We start from the raw sequence: 21,199 nt of genomic DNA, 5'->3' as shown, positions 1-21,199 counted from the left end.
GCCATCAGTCAAGTGTGATTCTGCAATAAATTTCCACGAAGCAAACTATTTCTGGTAATTCTCCCTAATTAACACCAGGCCTGCTAATAATACATCAGTACCTATGTGTTTCTGATATAACCAAGATCTTGTCTGAGCATACCCAAAAAGGGAAACCGCCAACCCAAATTAAGCTTTTGCTGGCAAAAGGATTTTATATGTAGTTCTGTAAGAAAACCTTTGATAATCTTATATTGGGGACATTTCGACTAGAAAACACTGAACGACAGGGGCCTTGCTCTGGTTTGAGCACTGAATGGGGATTTATTGTGAACACACGGTTGAGACTTAAGCCTATAAATCTTGTACTGGATTACTGTTTCTTAACGAAGGAATGACAGATCTCTTATTTTGTCGGTGCATTTTAATGTGCAATGACGTGATTGATAGAAACCAAACAGCAGCTATTAAAATGTCAGATGCAGACTTGATGCCCTTAAAAGTTTGGCTTCTGGAGTTTAATATACTGTGAGCAAATAGACTTGAATTTCTCTTTTATTCCCAACATACAGCGTGCAACAGAAACATTTGTCTTAACTTTATACAGTTGGAAAAATATCTTAAACTAATAAACAAATGAGGCAGAGGTGAGCCTACCTAGTTGTGGAATAGTCAGTTAATGAGATTGAGATGAGTTAAGCATCCCAATATCTAATGCAAAATGTGGAAATATGGATGATGATTTATGTTCTTTGATTATGTTCTAATATAATGTTTGATATGACAGGTTGTTCCAATAAATCATTTCAGCAATAAATATTTTCAAAAGACAATAGACCTTATTTATCTATTAATTCAGAAACATTGGGTACATTCTACATGCACGGCATAAGAACAGAGAGAAATACAATAAATGTGACAGTATTTTCAAATATTTTGTTTCTGAGATATTTTGATAAGCAAATATCATACTAGAAGGGTTCTTCTGAGAATTATTACATCCTATCCTAACCTGTGAATATGGAACTTGATTATTTTCCCATGATGACTTGATGGAAACCACTCGCCAACCAACAACAACAACAAAAAGGAGAGCTCATTTACAACAATGCAGTCATTTATTTATTGAGTATGTGCACATTATGGTATTATTACTATACTGATTATATTTATCATGTGACTTCTAATTAGAAAATGTATCCAAAAGCAAAACAGCAGATATACAAAATTAAAGAGACAGAAAATAGAGATTAACAGATAAGGCAAATTATACATTGAGAATCCAAATCCAATACCTTTAAACATTTGGGAAATGAGGGGGACAAATGGAAGCCAGATCAAATTTGTGTAAAACTATTCAGTATGTTTCCCTTGCTTCATGTATGAGAAGGCTCTCCCTTCAATGGGGATGACAAACTCCAAATGCCACACAAATGTTAACAGAATACTAGATTCACACTGGAACGGGGGTAAAGAAGAAATTATTTTCTATAAAAGGGCTCCTAATGTAGTACTGCTTGAAAATGGTACATTTTTGTTGTAGATTATCTTAAACATAATGCTACACTAATATTTTGAAGATTTGAGCTGTTATTTCCATTTGTTTTTACACTGTGACTAAATGATTAGGTTTTAGTTTTAGACTCTAAATGGAACCTGAATTAATAGGAAATAAACACGGTACTATAGTTGTTCTATGGTGCCCCTATGGGTGATGGGTTCCAAGAACCCCCTAGGATACTAAAGTCCGTGATGTTCAAGTCTCTTATAGAAAATGGTGTAGTATTTGCATATAACCTATGCACATCCTACCATACACTTTAAATCATCTCTAGATTACCTATAATAGCTAATACAATGTAAATGCTTTGTAAATAGTTGTTATACTATATTGTTTAATGACAAAAAAAAGTTTGTACATGTTCAGCAAAGGCGCAACCATCCATTTTTTTCCCCAAATATTTTTGACCCACAGTGGGCTGAATCACAGATGCGAAGCCTATGGACATGGAGGGCCAACTGGAGAAGCATAAGCAGGGGATACTTTTTAGGTTGCTACTTCAGCAGGCAACATTCAGACCATGGAAGTCTAGAGAAAGATTATAAATCTGAACTTACCGCTAAAAATTTTAAAATGGGAAATAAATCCAAGGAGTTTTTAGTCATGCATTATGATTTTAATCTATGTTATGCCAAGTACAGCATTCCAAAATATACATCTAGAGACTAAAAGTAAATGCTCTATAGTGAAGAAGTAATAATTAAAAAATGCTACTAATATAGAAAATTTATAACCAGAAAAATAAATATTCAGGGAGCTCACCAGAAGAATAAAGTGCTCTGCCAGTTATTAAAGGATTACTGCTGGTGAATTAAATATGGCATTCCCCAAGGGAAATAGAGAGATTCTTCTGGATTATGTTCAATATTTATTTCACAGGATTAACTGTTTTAGGAACAGATATAAAGCTTCGCCACGGAAGAGATGGACAAAGCACAAAGACAACACAATACCTTAGGAAGCAACACTACCCTTTCAGGCATAAAATTTGGAGAAATGCAACATTATGCTTCATGAATAATATGTAGAAAGAAGGTCTGATGAAAATGACATCCTTAATGTAAGATAACTTTATAAGAAATCTGGGTCAAATAAAATTCTTCGAAGAAAACATCCAAATGTCATTGACTTATCAAATACTATCTTGGCATATAACCTATGAAGGCAAAACTAAACAAACAAACAAAAAGCTCACACCAAACAAAACCATCAACTTATTTTGTATTCTATAACGTAAAAGACTGTAAAGATGTGACCGTGTACATTATATGACAATGCACATTAGCCAGCAAGTCTTTTATAGGTGGTTTCAGCAGCAACGATAAATAATGCAGAATTCAGCTCCAGCACTTTATTTCAAAAGAAATTTCCTGCCTCCCTCCAAGATGCAGGGTGAGGAGGTAGCTTGGGGTTGCTACTGGAGAAGTATTCAGTTTGCTACTTTGTGTCACCCCTTGCCATTCTTTTATCCCCAGTTAATTATTATCTGCATATAATATAAATCTGCTAGACCATAAATTAACAGCTTTCAGGACAGATGCCTTGAAAGTTCTTAGGGAGGTTAAACAAATATTGTAGCCTAAAACCTCCTCTATAACAAACATGCACACAATGGAAGTGATGTCGTAAGTGAGTGATGGGGCAGGAAGGACCTAGGGCTCTGTCTCGACTATAAAATCACCTTGCCCCAAACAAATTTAAATTATAACTTAGGAGGTTCATGGACTTTCATCCATTCTGGAAACAAAGAGAAAAACCAAATCAAATACCAGAATCTGTTTTCTCACTGGGCAAATAGCAACAGGATCCACAGTTTTACCACAATTGTTTCCCTGTCTCCATGTGGTATCTACATAATTCTTTTCCCAAAGGAGGAAATCAAATAACAGGCCAATCTGAGTAATTAAACTCCCCTCCCAACACTACCCAACCTCTGTGAATAAAAGCTTTCCAAACTTTGTGATCACATTTGAAATTGGTTCACTTATTATTGTGAGAAAACCACAAAAAGTCTCAATTTCATCACATCCTCAAGCCAATCTTTTAATTTTTAAATGCAGAAGAAGAAACAAAACGAAACAAAAAGATTATTCTGCAAAGAGACCTCTCAACTCTTCATCAGCCAGTGGCATAACTGAGAAACTGATTTAACTAATTTATTATTTGAGAAAAGGGGATTGAAAAAAATTGGGGGGTATAATCTTCTGATTCACAATTCCCAGCCACATTCTTTTCTATTTATTCTCTCTCTCTTTTTTTTTTTTGTTTTTTAAGAGACGGAGTCTCGCTCTGTCACCAGGCTGGAGTGCAGTGGTGCGATCTCAGCTCACTGCAACTTCCGTCTCCTGGGTTCAAGCAATTTTCCTGCCTCAGCCTCCCAAGTACATGGGACTACAGGCACGCCCCACCATGCCCAGCTCATTTTTGTATTTTTAGTAGAGACGGGGTTTCACCATGTTGGCCAGGATGATCTTGATCTCTTGACCTCATGATCCGCCCGTCTTGGCCTCCCAAAGTGCTGGGATCACAGGCGTGAGCCACCACACCCGGCCCTCTATTTATTCTCTTTAAAGAGAGAGAAAACTATGAAAGGCCAAAATTATTTAATTAAATCTTTACCTTAGCACAAGGGAAAAAATGGAATTTGCCTAATATAGGTGATGAAGCATACACAATGAATAGAAACAATCACATTTTAGTAAAAGGCAAAAATTTGAGACTTATAAGCTATATGGTAGCTTATTTTTGGGTGGGGAAGAAAAGAGAAAAGAATATAACATCTCTTACTGGCATGACACATTTTGATAAAAAATCTTATTGTCCTTTCCTACTAGAATGATCCACTGTAAGGCAAAAATAATATACAAGCATTTTTTTTTTTTTGGAGACGGAGTCTCACTCTGTCACCCAGGCTGGAGTGCAGTGGTACGATCTCGGCTCACTGCAACCTCTCCCTCCCGGGTTCAAGTGATTCTCGTGCCTCAGCCTCCTGAGTAGCTGGGATTACAGGCGCGTGCCACTGTGTCCGGCTAATTTTTGTATTTTTAGTAGAGATGGGGTTTCACCATGTTGGCCAGGCTGATCTCAAACTCCTGACCTCAGGTGGTCCACCCACCTTGGCCTCCCAAAGTGCTGGGATTATAGGCGTGAGCCACCGCGCTCAGCCTACAAGCAATTTTTTAAAAACTGACACCTATTACTGATAAAATTCTCTGTTTAAAATCCTATTTACTATTTTAAAGATAAGTATTAGTTTTTTTAAATACAATAATTCTGTTATTGATAAAATTTAAGGCATTTTCATTGCCTTTTGCAGATTTACTCATAACTACCTAACAAGGAAAGAAGGTATAATTATTTCAGATTGGATTATTTATTCTAAAATTAAATTCTTCACTAATTTATTCTAAGATGAATTTAATAGTCCATCAGGAAATTGGTTTTTATAAAGCTTATTTTATGGGCATAAAATACAGGAAAAAGTAATAATAAATGCCAAACCGTCTCTTTATGAAGCCAAATATTTCCTCAGACTTGGTTTTTAAAGCTGGAATTTATTCCTTCAGGGCCACTATTATTTTTCAAAACTCTATGTAAATATTGAATCTAAAAATTAATTAGTAATTTTAATTTTCCTTTTTCTCTTCAAATTCCTTCTCTTCTCCTGAACTGTTGACTTTCAAAAATTCACAGAATGAGCATGTTTCTTACACAGGGGCTTGTCCTTCTTGGAGAAAAAGGTCTGACCTTCCAAACTTTCACAACACACCTGAAAAACAAGCAGTATTTAAGAGATATTATTTAAGAGGATACTAAGAGGATTTTACCCAGTATGCTGGAGAAGGAGAGAGTGATTTTTTCCCCCAATGGATAATATGACAAAACACTTTAGTTGGTTAAGTTAGACTCCCTAATATTTGACGATTACTATAACATTAGATATAATCTTTCAAAAGCAATGAAAAATTGCTGTTTCCTAGAATGTATTCTAATTTATAGAAAGCACTGATCATCACTTTTCTTTATCCAGAGGGAAGACTTATCCCTAACTTGAAAATCAATATAGAAAGAGGGCTCGTTAAATATTTTATCTCCCCAAATTATAAACAACATCCTAATTTTGCTTTGTGTTGTAGAGACTCATTTGCTTTACCAAACCTTCCCAAGCCCAACATTAGCTTGCCGCCAGTTACACAGGCACAGAATACTTGAGACCCTTTTTTTTTAAGGGCTGCCTTGTGTTCAAGCTGAGACCTCTTTTGTTTGTTTCTTATAACCAGGTCAATATCTGGCTGCTGAGGATTATACAGTCAGTCCACTATCTACATTTACAGCTCCTTGTTCTTCCTATTGCCTTTGTTAATTAGAATGAACAGCTTTATTAGAAAAGAAAAGGCAAATCTGCTAAAAGTTCTGCTTTTTATAGACTTTATGAAGTCTAAGAGATGGATGAGGTAAACAAGAAAAAGTTCAATGGTAATGTTTGGGGAAATCATTAAACATCGATTAATATTACTTTTGCCCCCTTTGTACAATGAGTATTGAAAACTGTAGATATGTTAAATCTAATTTTAAAAAGTCAAACACCTGAACAGAGCACGTTTACTGGATATTTACTTCCTACATTTAAAAACTATTTATTTTAATATTTGAATCCATCCTAATCATTAAACATAAAACCAAAAATATTAAAATATCAAATGAATAGGCAAATACTTTATCACGTTTATTGGACCATAGTCTCAAAAAGAAAAGAATATCCAGGGGCTATTGCTAAGAAAAGAAATGACTCAACATATAGTTTATTCCCAGTGTTAATCCAATAGCCGATTTTTATAATTATTTATTTGTATTTTAAGAAGTACCTAACATTTCCAAAAACTACAACAAACACTCCAGTAACAGAGGTTTTTTTTTTTAAGTAAAGGAATCTTACTGTTTTAAGAAATACATAGCTTCTCCTTATAGACAAAAATATATTAAAATTGTATTTTCTCTAAGGACTAAGGATCTCACTGTGTGCCAAATAATTTCAAAAATGCCAAAAAATTTAATAAACAACTTTCGAAATTTACAAAAAATTAAAAGTAATTTTTCCTTAGGTTTGAAGGACTGAAAGACCCAGAAGCTGATATTTCCATTAAATACTAAAGCTAGAATTGGCCATACTATACCCCTTTAATTAGGAAATAAGACTCTACTTACTGAGCATACAAAGCAAGTGTCATGCCAGGTGTAGCCCAGAGCTTCCAGGAACATGTCACCAGCTTCTATGGGAAATTCACATCCATGGCATATAGTACCAAAGAGGGCATAATAATCTGTATTAAGGGAGGGCAGAGAGACATAATTTAAACATGATGAAGTTTTAGAATGATCGTTCCTAGAAGGCAGCAACAAAATCAGGATTAGATGAGATGCTGAAGACAAAGATATTAGGAATTTGAAAAATTTCAGGAGATGGCATAACATTTGGCTTGAGAGAGATGTTTAGCATGTTTCAGGATTCCCTTGGTATAAATATTATTTATACAACCTAACATTCTTGATTATAATTTTCCATGTAATACTTCTCACTTCTCACCAACTACTTAATTGCCTAAATACATATAAAGAACTGTTCTGGCCGGGCGCGGTTGCTCATGCCTGTAATCCCAGCACTTTGGGAGGCTGAGGTAGGCAGATCACGAGATCAAGAGATTGAGACCATCCTGGCCAACATGGTGAAACCCCGTCTCTACTAAAAATACAAAAATTAGCTGGGCGTGGTGGCGCATGCCTGTAGTCCCAGCTACTCGGGAGGCTGAGGCACGAGAATTGCTTGAGCCCGGGAGGTGGAGGTTTCAGTGAGCTGAGATCACGCCACTGCACTCCAGCCTAGTGACAAGAGTGAGACTGTCTCAAAGAAAAAAAAAAAAAGAACTGTTCTGTGACCAGTTATCAGTAGACATGACTGTTCTGAAGAAATACAAAGGACTTCTAATAACTAGCAACAATAAGACTAATGAACAGAGATCAAAAACAAAATCTGATATTGGCAAATTTCATAGCGTATCTGACTTGGTCAAGGAAGAAAAAAGAAACACTACAGGAAACTTACATGAATAAGTGCTATGACTGAGTTTCTAGCTACACTGTATCACAACAATATTAGCCACAATTTATTTTGCTATATTTTCCTTTCATATTTTATGACTTCATGTTGCAAACCCTTAGCCAGAAAAGACCATTTACTTGACATAGAGTACAGTTATAAGAATACTAACAGGATTTCCTTCTGACAAAAGCAGTTTTGAGATGTTTCTCTATTACTAAATTAGAATTTTCTTTTTTTTTTTCTTTCATTAGAGAGACAGGGTCTTGCTCTGTCACCCAGGCTTGAGTGTAGTGGTGTGATCATAGTTCCCTGCAGCCTCCACCTCCTTGGCTCAAGCCATCCTCCTGCCTCTGTCTCCTGAGTAGCTGAGACTACATGTACAAGCCACCATGTCCAGCTAATTAAAAAAAAATTTTTTTTGTAGAGACAGGGTCTTGGTAGGCTGCCCATGCTGGTTTTGAACTCATGGCCTCAAGTGATTGCCTCACCTCCCAAAGAGCTGGGATTAAAGGCATTGAGTCACTGTGCCTGGCCCTAATTTTCTTTTCTTTTTTGTCTTTTTGAGACAGAGTCTCGCTCTCTCGTCCAGGCTGGAATGTAGTGGCGCGATCTCGGCTCACTGGAACCTCCACCTCTCGGGTTCAAGTGATTGTCCTGCCTCAGTCTCCCGAGCAGTTGGGACTACAGGCGCCCACCACCACAACCTGGCTATTTTTTTTTTTTTTTTGTATTTTTAGTAGAGACAGGGTTTCCCCATCTTGCCCAGGCTGGTTGACCTAATTTTCTTTTATGCAGCTCCTCTCACTACTGTGTTGACTCATGGTTCACCCTTTGGCCTTTGACATTGTCAATCCAATCTCAGCTGGAGAGGAAGGCAGGCTATAATTTGCAACTCGATTAACCTTACTTGGCAATTGTCAATCTTTAGTATTCCTTAGCACCATTTGCTCAGCATAGATTCATGCAGTCTACTGTGTGCCAGGCATTGTTCAAGGCACTGCAGGGGTACAGTGGTGAAGAAGACAGTTGAGGTTGCTTTCCTCATGGGGCTCATATTCTCATTGGAAAGAGGATGTCATGATTTATTGAATTTAAAAAATAAATGATAATAAATAAATTTCAGATTATGATAAGTACCATGAAGGAAAGAAAATAGTAATTTAATACAAAATAATTGGGGGGGGGCACTACACTATTAAGGAAAATTAGAAAAGGCCTCTCTGAAGAGGTAATAGTTGCAATGAAACGTGAATAAAGAGCAATTGCCGCAGAAAAACTGACAAAGAACATTCAAGTTAGAAGAAACAGTAAGCACAAAAGCCCCAAAGAAGGAAGGATCTCAGCATGTTCAGAAAAACGCCAAAGGGCTGCGTATGGGTAGAATCTGGTGGCAGAAGGTAAGGTGAGAGGAGATAAGGATGGCAAAACAGGCCCTCAAAAGTGTAATTTGGCCGGGCACGTTGGCTCACACCTGTAATCCCAGCACTTTGGGAGGCCGAGGCAGGTGGATCACTTGAGGTCAGGAGTTCTACACTACCCTGGCCAACATGGCGAAACCCCGTCTCTACTAAAAATACAAAAATACTAGCCGGGAGTGGTGGCAGGTGCCTGTAATCCCAGCCACTTGAGAGGTGAGGCAGAAGAATCGCCTGAACCCGGGAGGTGGAGGTTGCGGTGAGCCGAGATCAGGCCACTGCACCGCAGCCTGGGTGACAGAGTGAGACTCCATCTCAAAAAAAAAAAAAAAAAAAGTGTAATTTTTTTCTAGTGGAACCCACTAAAGGGTTTAAGCTTGATCTAATTCACATTTCAAAAACTATTACTGGTCAGGCGTGGTGGCTCACGCTTGTAATCCCAGCACTTTGGGAGGCCGAGGTGGACGGATCACAAGGTCAGGAGATGGAGACCATCCTGGCTAACATGGTGAAACCCCGTCTCTACTAAAAATACAAAAAAATTAGCCAGGCGTAGTGGCGGGTGCCTGTAGTCCCAGCTACTCAGGAGGCTGAGGCAGGAGAATGGCGTGAACCCGGGAGGCAGAGCTTGCAGTGAGCCAAGAGTGCGCCACTGCACTCCAGCCTGGGTGACAGAGCAAGATTCCGTCTAAACTATATATATATATATATATATATATATATATATATATATATATATATATATACACACACACACACACACACACACACACACACACACACACACACACACACACACATATACTACAGCTGCTCTATGCCTGCTGTTTGGAGGTTGGAAGGAAGGGGAGGGGCTATACCATTTAGGTGCCAATTACAATGTCCAGAAAAAGGGTGAAAGCAAGTTAGCTTCAGTGACTTTAGCTTTAGTTAGCTTTAGTGGAGATGGAGAGAAATAAATGAATATGATATACATTGGAGGTAGAGCTGCCAGGATTTCCTATTTAGATTGGATAAGGAAAGAACAAGGGAAAAAGCAGAATCCAACATGGCCTGCAGGTTTTTGTATAGTGGACGGTGGGGTTATTTATTGAGATAGAGGAAACTGGGTTAAGAAATGGTTTGGAGGTTAAAAGAAGAAAAAGAACAAAAACAGACCAAGTTGATTACATGTGACATTTAAATAAATATTCAATAATGTTTTTCCTTTCCTATAAGTAATTATTTGGTATTTAAAATATGACTTCAAATACATTAAATATAGGTATTAAGGCTAGACTGTTTTATGTGTTTTGGCTAGATATGGGCTACCTGCCAGTTAGTCAAAATGTCTTCCAAAGCTGCTAAAACAAACAAATCAAACTAAAAACCAAACAAACAAACAAAAAAAACCCAGCCCTTTCTTCAGAAAAATTAAGTGGAATTACAAAATATGAAGTATTCTGGTTGAATCGAGGAAGGCAGCTTGTGGCCAACCTGTCCCAAAACAGCCCATGGGGTACTTCACTGGAATTTCTGGGGTTCCTGGGAGACAGTCTGGAATATATCCAGGTTGGTTTAAACTAAGGAGCTGAAAGGAAGATGAAAATAAGAGAATACTGAGTGGGCAAAGAAGGGCTGAATGATGATGATACAGCTTCAACTTAGAAGCTGACTGCTCCTTTAACTCCATTATTTTGGAATACCTCCTTCTATCAGCATAGAGCTTTGAATTTCAAGGTAGAATAACAATAAAACTCAGTAATTAGAATGCACTGGTAGTGAATAGAGGCACGATAAAGGAAAAATGTTTTGTATTTTGAAACATGTATATGTGGTAGTAATATCTAAGTAAGGACAATATTAATAAATAAATGTTATAAAAGTTCACTTACAGACTCTGGGAAGGAAAAGGAAACGTTCTGAGTTTGTGTGATAAGACAAATGCAGTAGATAGGTCCTTTTAGTCTAGTTTATTAAAAATCATTTTACCAAGGGAACAATCCAAGTCAGGATTACCTTCTCATTCAGTAAAAGTAACAAACGATCTCAAGTTTATTTTCAAGGCAGTCGCCTTAAAGGGCAAATCAATATCATATTCTAAAGTGGAACATTTCTGATGTTTACAAAATTCACTACTGGACTACAAGAAGTGGACTTAAGGTACATGATTTAGTAGAATTTATATCCACAAATCATTGGGAATTCAAGCAAAATATTTTTCCTACTAAGTAATGCTTACATTCTCAATTCTAATAATAAAGTTGGGAATATCTGTTTTGACAAAGTCACATTAAAAAGTCTATATAGGGCCAGGCGCAGTGGCTCATGCCTGTAATCCCGGCACTTTGGGAGGTGGATCACCTGACGTCGGGAGTTCAAGACCAGCCGGGCCAACACGATGAAACCCTGTCTCTACTAAAAATACAAAATGAGCCAGGCATGGTGGCACATGCCTGTATTCCCAGCTATTCGGGAGGCTGAGGCAGGAGAATCGCTTGAACCTGGGAGGCAGAGGCTGCAGTGAGCCGACATTGATTGGGCCATTGCACTCCAGTCTGGGCAACAAGGATGAGACTCCGTCTCAAAAAAAAAAAAAAATCTAAATAGTTTTTTCTATATGCTTAGAGCAGCATTAAATGCTTCCAAAACAATTAAGAAAATAACTTTGCCTAATATTTTCTTGAGCTTTATAGTAATATAAGAGTTAATGTTTTACCTTTATTCAAAATTCAAGAAACAAATGGCTCCCTGATCTTACCAGTCTCACAGTAGGGTTCACCATCCTCCAAGTGAAAAACATCGTTCCGAATGGGCTTTCCACAGGCTACACACACAAAACAGGAAACATGCCAAGTTTGTTTCAACGCATTGATGACTTCCTGTTACAGAAAGGTAATTGGATGTAAAAAAAGATGACAATAAATACATAAATGTTTATTCTAATATCTGTACCAGTAAATCCCTGTAGAGCTAATCCAAAGTAGGCACACATACTTCATTTTTGTCTTGAGCTTTCCCTCAAAGTAACAAGAGATACTTAAGAACAGACTCACAAATCATCTAAACAGATGCATGTTTAGACATGTGTTCTTTACAAATGCCAATCAATAAACTTAAAGAATGATCACTATGTTATTTATACATTATATGTACAGTGAATAAAGTAAGCATTTCATAAATGCTTGCTACAAAACTTTCTGCTTCTTCTCAAAGGGTGTCAGGAAACATTAACTTACAAAGGTTTTATGGTATTATCTGCAAAAGTTCTGGGGGAAGGAGTAAGCATTTAAAAATGACAACAAACCTATACTTTGGTGCATTTTAGAAGCAATAATATAATATATATAATTTAATAATAAAACATAATGGGGCCGGGCGCAGTGGCTCACACCTGTAATCCCAGCACTTTGGGAGGCTGAGGCGGGCGGATCACGAGTTCAGGAGATCGAGACCATCCTGGCTAACACGGTGAAACCCCGTCTCTACTGAAAATACAAAAAATCAGCTGGGCGTGGTGGTGGGTGCCTGTAGTCCCAGCTACTTGGGAGGCTGAGGCAGGAGAATGGCATAAACTGGTGAGGTGGAACTTGCAGTGAGCCAATATCGCGCCACTGCACTCCAGCCTGGGTGACACAGCAAGACTCCGTCTCAAAAAAATAAATAAATAAATAAAAATAATAAAATATACATAATTATATATAGTTGTATATATTACATGTATATAATGTATATAATGTAATAAAATATAATAAAAATATAATGTAATCCAATCAGTTTAACACGTGTTTAGGCTTTTGGAAATCAGCTAAGACGGCACTAAGCACAGACTCAAATGAATGTCTAAAATTTGGACCATATTCTAGTCAGCAATGGCCCAATGGTTAAACATACCGAGTTATAAAGATTTGGGCCAGATATTAATTAGTAAAAGAGGTTTTGGGTGTTGGTTTTACATGAAATCATTTCTTTGGATTGAGAGAAAGATGGAGCCATTAAAATAATTTTTGATGAGTAGTGAATACTCTTTCTATAATATTTATCACAAAAAATAATATACATAAAGCATGATTACAATTTTGTAAACACATTACTTATAAAGAGCAAACTGGAAAAAAACACATCATAAGATTAACGGTAATTATCTGTGATTGGTAAATATTTAGGTCATTTAAATTTATTCTTTAAAGTTTTTTGTGTTTTCTAATTGTGCTTGAGTGAACTATTTTCTTTTATCAAAAATATCAAAATAAAATGAAATAATATAGACTTATTAGCCATAGAAATTGTCATAGTTCACTACTGAAGGACAATGGGAAGAAACAGACATTTAGATTCAAAAAATTCACCATGAACATTTGTAGAAGATGTACATTGAATCAAAAACTATCTCCCAAGGCTTCCAGAATATTCTTCCCTTTCCATCCTTGAGAGAAATCTTTAACAGGTAATCAAATAACTAAAACACAATCTAGACAAGCTATTGAAGTTCTGGCCCATCTCCAAGGCAATGAGTATGAGATTTCCATTTCCCAGAACTTTATTTGGGTCTAAGACTCTAACTTCACTTTGTTTTATCATTCTAGCATTTATAGAATACCTTGATACACTAAAGCAGTATTAATGAATATTCTATTAATTATTTGTTATCATTTGGGAAGGTACAGTCTGAACCATTCCACTTCTTTGTTCCCAACATATTACACAAATTAATAATCTAGAAATATTTCAGGTGGCATATATATAATTTTAAGTGTCTTCAACATTTCAGACATATTTAAGGATATCCTAAGAGATATCTTAAGACTACTCAATAATTCACACTACCTATTCTCTCAATTAACAATAATTAGAGTTTCATTATCATATTTTCACATTGAGAGTATATTAGAGTTCAGCAGGGCCATGTCCAATTTTTGTGTGAAGCCAGGTACTCTGGCTTCTTCTGAAATCAGATTCCAGCTCCTAGTCACCCATAAAGTATGCCTGACCCTTACTTTATCATTGGAAACTAGGTATTCCATAGCAAGAAATTCATGTATTCATTATTTATTATGTACTGTATCTGATTCCTAAATTACTCCTTTTTTTGCAAAAAAAGGAAAAAGAATTATTTTTCCATCACATGTGCACTCTCATAAAACTGAGGTTATATTTTTAAACACTGTATGTATTCAAGAAAAATATATCATTTATAAACCTCATGTTTTATATATTTCATGAAATCAGTGTCCTGTGCTTGAACTCTGACAAGTAGGGAAATACTACTCTTATAAAAGCTACGGAATTTAATTTAAAACAGTGAAGGTGTCAGTTCTAAGAACTCAGATGTGTGTGGTCCTATGCGACCTCTTCATTCCTGAGCAAACAGGCTCCTGTTGAGGAAGCACACCCACAGTAAATTATTTTTTCCCTACAGTGGCTAGACTTTCACCAGACAAGCCAGCACTCAGTGAGACAAAACCAAAGACAACCTAACCCCATGAGTCCGATATATTTCCACAGAGGTCTATTTAGTTTTGCTTTACAATAATAAATAGTGACGAAAGCAGAGAGCGCATAAAGCAAGAAGAAAATAAAAAGTTAAAGTGATAGAAGACTTTCATATCAAAAAATTATTCTACTTTAAAACTCATTGAGAATAAAAACGTTTCCAATACTTACTCCAAGGATCTTCCTTTGGCATCGACCACATTCAGGGGCAAAGAATTTCTCATAGCACAGCTCACAATACAGGGCTCCTTTCTCCTCTACAAATCCAATGTAGGCCATTGTATTTTTGCAGTGAGCGCAGTTGAATTCTTCTGGGTGCCAAGATTTCCCCAGTGCCACTAAGAATGGTCCTCTGACAGAAGAAAAAGAGGCCAACTAAGTTTCAGAATAAAAGTTTCTAGAGTTAGCCTGGATATGGACCTCTTTTATGCAATGTCCAACCAATTAAATACTTGCTCAATTTTCCTTCTTAAGGACTGAACTCATGGGTATTGGGTGTTGTAAATTCACAGAGGGACTCTGCATTGATGTGAAAAGAAAACGGGAGAGGTGCACTTAAGGGATTCCTTCAAGAAAGGGCACTCCCCACCCCTTTTTCTGCCTAAGGGAATTTGGTGATGTTTTATTGAGCTGAAATGAGGCAATCTGTCTGCATCATGGGTAGGATTGAGAATGAGGATGTTAACTGTGACTGTGACAGAACATGAGGCAATCAGAAAAAAATATGTGGTTTAGGGAGAGATGAGACTTTAACATTTCTATAAAAAAAACAAACAAAAACTTCAATTTGCTAAGTCATAGTGCTAAAAATAGTAATAATTATTACCTGAGACAATTTCTCTTCCCCACAATTTTTCTTCCCCACACATTCTTTCATGTATTTATTTCTCAACTTTACTAAACACATCAAGTCCTCACCCTCCAAAATGACTACAGGAACTGTAAACTAGGTATTATCAATTGTCTGAAACTACTCGGAAAGGTTTCATTTCACTCAAATATGACTGATTTATTTCAAAAATTTAATTTTATTGTGGTAAGAACCCTTAAAATGAGATCCACTCTCTTAACAGATTTTTAAGAGTACAATGTAGTATTGTTAATTATGGGCACAATGTTGTACAGCAGATCTCTAGAACTTATTCATTTTGTATAACTGAAATTTTATACCCACTGTGCACCAACTTCCCTCTTCCCCCTCCCCAACATGACCGATTTTTAACACACATTTGTATCAAGGTAACAAATGTTTGTAAAGAGATTTTTTTTCCCCATTAAATACTTTATGGTCATGAACTGATAAGATGGGCTTGGTTTGCTTGGCAGGAATCCATTATGAAGCCTTATCTAGTCATGAAGCCTGCAGAGACTAACCATTCTAGCCTCTGCAACATACTTTTCAGTAGCTATATCACACTAATTTATATTCATAGAGCAGCTTTACCTCCAAGGCACTTTTACACTTATCTAATTTGTCCATGCAACATTCCTGTGAGACAGACCAGGACAGTTATTATGAATTCAGTTTAACAGATGGAGAAGCCAAGGTACAGAATGTTCAAAAGATATGACAAATATCATAAAATCACTGACCCAGCCAAGGCCAGAAGCTGAATTTCCTGATTTCTAGTATGCCGCTTTAGTCAACTGATATTCTGCCTTTGACCTCATTAACATCACTTATCATCCCTAAGCGACCACATGGTAATTGTTGGTAAGCATCAGACACCAGACTTCCAGGCAGATTATTAACAGGAGAAGTCATAGCAATGAGTATCACAAAGTCACAGCATTTTAAAAATTCTGACAATAACATAAACCTTGCTATTCAATAACTATCTCCCACTGTAAATTCTTTGTCACCTTATTGATGTTTACTCAGAATCAGCACCTAATTCTGCAAGAGTCACAAAAGGAGAAAGGCTCTTGATGAGCAATTAAAAATTTTTACGTGGGGTGTAAGAGGGTATTTTCTAGCCCTACTTTTTGTTAACTTGTTTCTTATTAATAACATGATGCCATTTTGTATAAGCTAGTACATATCATTCTCTTAAGTTTGAGATAGGCAGTTTATTATTATTATTTTTAAAACTTTAGGGTACCACAATTTTGTTATGACTAATAAGGAATGCCTTTGTTTACTAATTCCTGCCAGAAAAGAAGGGCTACAGATCACCTATTCTGTAATCGAATATATTACTTTTGGTAAGTGGTCCATCATTTTTAACTGACTTATAAAATAACAATCCTATTCAACGAGTTCCTTCATCTAATTTTCTCAGTGTATGATTGGCAAGTAGTTTATCAGCAAAGATAAACCAGGAATCACACTGCTCAAAGCCAGACAAAGTTTGATGAGTGCCCTGTGTTTTTCTGCCAGGCGGGCAACTGGTTATACACGCATGAAAAATCTTCCAGGCTCAATTTACTGTGACCATAACACAGAGCATGGTAGAGCTTTGGGGTTTCATGCTACTCTCTGGCTGCACATTAAAACAGATTCAAAGCCATTTACTAGAGTGAGTTTTTTACTAGGGCACATCTTTAGCTCATCCATAAGGCTGGAGGACTCTTGAGGCTAGTATTCTTATTTGGCTTCTCAGTTTTCAAAGAAGTCAATCCAACTTCAAACTGCATTCTTTTAAAGCATAAGTGTTGGTATGTACCTGGAACAAAATGAAAAGCTCTGCTCCTGGAACATGTCTATCAATGCTATCAAATATTTGACAAAGTTCATCTGAGAAGAAAAAAAGACATTTAAGAATAACTGACCAAGAAAAATACATTCCATTTGCCAGATTTTCTAAAATATGTATTGAGTTCAAGTCAGATCATCAGAAAACTGGGTTCTGTGAATCACAGCATATTGGGACTGCTGCACCCCACAGGATTATTCCTTTTATGAACGGTGCTTGTTGTGATACATGAACCTGTACTGGTAGTTGCTACAGGACACAGCTCTATGAAATTCACCCTTGCTCTTCCTGCAAGTTGTTGCTGGAGTGTTTTTAGATCTCATCCAGCGTCACTTTCACATGGTCTCATTCAGAAAAATTCCTCCCTGATTTCTGCAGCAAGAACTATTATGCTTTTCCTCAGCAATAGTCTTATTTTTATCTTATTGTAAATTGCAAAACTACCTTTCATTTTTGGTAGACTACTAGAAGGCCTAAAGCCAGATTTACAGTCTAACCAGAGGCAAGTGGGCAGGTCATTATTTTAGTATCGTCCAGTCTCGACGTTAGCTTCATTTTTAACGAGCCTATCCATGAATTTCATTCTTTTTCCCCTTTTGTAATTTATAAGATTATCTTATATTTCACATACCTGTAAAAGTCTTTTTACAAACTTGCTGGAATATAGTTCACTATAAATACATAAATTAAAACTACAGTCCATTAAAAGGATGACTTTAAAATATTTCATTAGTTCCTTTCAAATAGCAAAAGGAATTTTAGACAGTAAAGAAATTCCCACTGCACCTTTAAAAAACAAGCTGAAAATGACCCTTGCTCCTGTCAGATCTCCTTTCTTAAACAAGCATGCTCAGGGCAACTACTAGCCTAACTTGATACTTCTTGGCTGTCCTGAATGAGCATTTTTCTCCATCAATGCCCTTGAAATTATGCACAGATTAAACAATAAAATTAATCTTTCACATATAGCAAAGTGTTTTCTCCTCTGTGTCAGCAAAGACTAATTTAACAAATTCATTAACACAGGATTAACACTAAAGAAGTTCTTCTTGTTCCAGGTAGGATTGGGTTTCCATTTGTGAACAGGAATGACAGGCCTAGATAACTGCAGAGTGGAACTAAGTATTCAGCTATCTCTTGTAGTATTCGATGTCCTGTGAGCCCTTACTAAGTACATGTTGACTGACAAATGGAGGGAGAGGAGGGATTTAAAGCATTTGGGTGGCTGTGAGAGAAGACCTACGGCATGGAACTTTTCACCCTGTTTATCTTCTGTGAGACCTATCCAAAAAGTGTGGGCATGTGGGGGGAAGAAAGGAAAGGTAGGGAAGGATGCCAAGGAAGAGTTCAGAGAAAAAGGAAAGCTTACAAATAGAAAGGTGAAAGGAACTCAGATTTCAACAGGCACAACCTAACTGGGATTTAGCCTCAAAATCCGATGCTTATTTTTTGCTTCTCTTTGTTATTTAATTCTCACAATAATCCCAGTGATAGAAATTAACTTTTTCATATACGTGTAGATGAAGAAAACGTCAGAGAAATCAGCCAACTTTCCTAAGATCATATGGATGACGAACTAACTGTAAAACTGGAATTTTTCAAAGCCCAACCACAACAGATTTTATTCGACTGAAAATTACTGTATCAATAGAAGTCAAAAACAAGTTTCCCAAAGCTATAAAAAAACTGACGTGCTCAAGAATAAAAACAGAATCTGATATTCTACTTAGTTAAATATACTAATACAAATGTACAAACCACTTTTATGTTTTTGTATTTGCCAACATTTAGGAAGGGCCTGGCGTGAGCAAAGGGCAAAAGAACAACACAGCCACAGGAATAGAGTGAAATAGGAACAAGATAATCGGGAGAAACTGCACATAAATACATTCACAAACGATTACACACAAAGACACAAGCAGGAAGAGAGTAAAAGAGAAACACACAGTGACTATCGTCTTAGAATACTCAAAACTGCAGACATTAACAATCCTTCCTAAAATTTGGAAACACTGTATTTGTCACTCTTAATTCTTCATTTCCAGTGGATTATACGCAAACTTTCCAATTTGGAACATTAAAAAGTAATTCTTTCGCTGAATGTCAACTTTAACTTTCAGTCCTTTAACATACTACATTTAAAGGGTTGTGAGGCCACCTATAGTTTTATATCTGAAAGGCATAAATGACTTGCTTCTCCAAAATAAATGCACAGGTAAAATGAGTTTAAACATAATAGTAAATAAAGAGAACAAGTTCTAAAGAAGGTAACCTTAATTGACAATTTTTTAAAAGTCTACTGGAGACAACTACAGTCCATTCTTTTTGAGATTATTATAAAATCTGCAAAGCAGGATAAATGTAATTCAATAATAAGACAAGTGAGATATAATTTCAATTTGGCAACACTAATATACATTCTACAAATATTTAAAAGTTCATCTATCAATTGAACAATAATTTACTAAATGCAATATGTGCTAGGCACTGTTCTAGAAACAGGAAATCTGGCAGGGAACAAAGCCAAAAAAAGCCCTGATTGCATGGAACTTATATGCTAACATAGGGCAGGGAGATGACAGTAAGATAAATAAAATATATGGCATGTTAGATATTAAAGGCTGACAAGAAAAATTAAGCAGGGAGGGCAGAGAGGAAGATGGTATAGGTAGGAAGTAGGGATGAAACGGGAGAATTTAAATAGATGACCAGCAACACTCTGATATTTGAGTAAAGACCCTCTCCATGAGTGTGGGTAGAACCTGTGACCATGACAGGCTATCACTCCTGTGATTAGATAACTGTAAATAGCAAAAAGGATTGTGCAGATACAATTACATCCCCTAGGCCAGGCATGGTGGCTCACGCCTGTAATCCCAGCACTTTGGGAGGCCGAGACGGGTGGATCACTTGAGGCCAGGAGTTCGAGACCAGCCTGGCCAGCATGATAAAACCTCGTCTTTACTAAAAATACAAAAATTAGCTGGGCATGGTGGCACGTGCCCGTGGTCTTAGCTATTCGGGAGGCTGAGGCAGGGGAATCGCTTGAACCCAGGAGGTGGAGGTTGCAGTGAACCAAGATTGCGCCACTGCACTCCAGCGTCGGTGACAGAGTGAGACTCTGTCTCAAAAAAAATCAAAACCAAAATAAAAAAAACCAATTACATCCCCTAATCAGTGGATACTGAGTTAATCAAAAGACAGATCATCCTGGATGGGCCTGACCTAATCAGGTAAACCCTTAAAAGAAGTTAAAAAGCAACAGGAGAGGCTCTACTGCTGGCCCTGAGGAAGAAAGCAATCATGTTGTGAACTGTCTAAGGTGGGGACGGCCCATAAGGACGTCAGTCCCAGAGCTGAAAGGAACTGAATTTGTCCAACAACCTGAGTGAGCTTGGAAGAAGATCTGGATCTCTACATGATAACCTCAGCTCAGCTGACACCATGATTTCAGCCTGTTGAGATTCTGAGCAGGGTACTCAGCTAACCCATAGACTCATGACACAGAAACTGTGGGACACTGGCCGGGTGCGGTAGCTCACGCCTATAATCCCAGCATTTTGGGAGGCCGAGACGGGCGGATCACTTGAGGCCAGGAGTTCGAGGCCAGACTGTCTCTACTAAAAATACAAAAATTAGCTGGGCGTGTTGGTGCAGGCCTGTGGCCTCAGCTATTCAGGAGGCCAAGGCAGGAGAATCCCTTGAACCTGGGAGGTGGAGGCTGCAGTGAGCTGAGATCCTGCCACTGCATTCCAGCCTGGGCAACAGAGTGAGACTCAGTCTCAAAACAAAAAACAAAAACCTGTGAGACACCTTAGTGTCATTTTTAGTAATTTGAGTCTTCTTTTTTTTTTTCTTGGTAGTTTAGCCAATGTTTGTCAATTTTGTTGATCTTTCCAAGGAACCAACTTGTGGTTTCATTGATTTTTTTTTAAATTCTCGATTTCATTCATTTCTGCTGTAATCTTTGTTCTTGCCT

At 37.1% G+C, this 21,199-nt stretch overlaps 1 protein-coding gene across 14 annotated transcripts in view; it reads right to left on the bottom strand.

Annotated features, from left to right (window-relative positions):
* Positions 1-1,078: 1,078 nt before the first annotated feature.
* Positions 1,079-21,199, bottom strand: part of PDLIM5 (PDZ and LIM domain 5) — a 216,555-nt gene continuing 196,434 nt past the window's right edge. For all 14 annotated transcript variants that reach the window (XM_055385648.2, XM_019025343.4, XM_019025345.4 and 11 more), the window contains 4 exons: positions 14,696-14,876; positions 11,793-11,913; positions 6,746-6,861; positions 1,079-5,309 (listed from right to left, as the gene is read on the bottom strand). In XM_055385648.2, the coding sequence (XP_055241623.2) occupies positions 5,220-5,309; positions 6,746-6,861; positions 11,793-11,913; positions 14,696-14,876 (508 nt within the window). In that variant the 3' untranslated portion in view covers positions 1,079-5,219. The remainder of the gene's footprint in view (positions 5,310-6,745; positions 6,862-11,792; positions 11,914-14,695; positions 14,877-21,199) is intronic.

Source organism: Gorilla gorilla, chromosome 3 (genome assembly GCF_029281585.2).
Source record: "Gorilla gorilla gorilla isolate KB3781 chromosome 3, NHGRI_mGorGor1-v2.1_pri, whole genome shotgun sequence".
Classification (NCBI taxonomy): domain Eukaryota; kingdom Metazoa; phylum Chordata; class Mammalia; order Primates; family Hominidae; genus Gorilla; species Gorilla gorilla.
The sequence above is the reverse complement of the archived record's forward strand: the minus strand, read 5'-3'. Positions and strand labels throughout refer to the sequence as shown.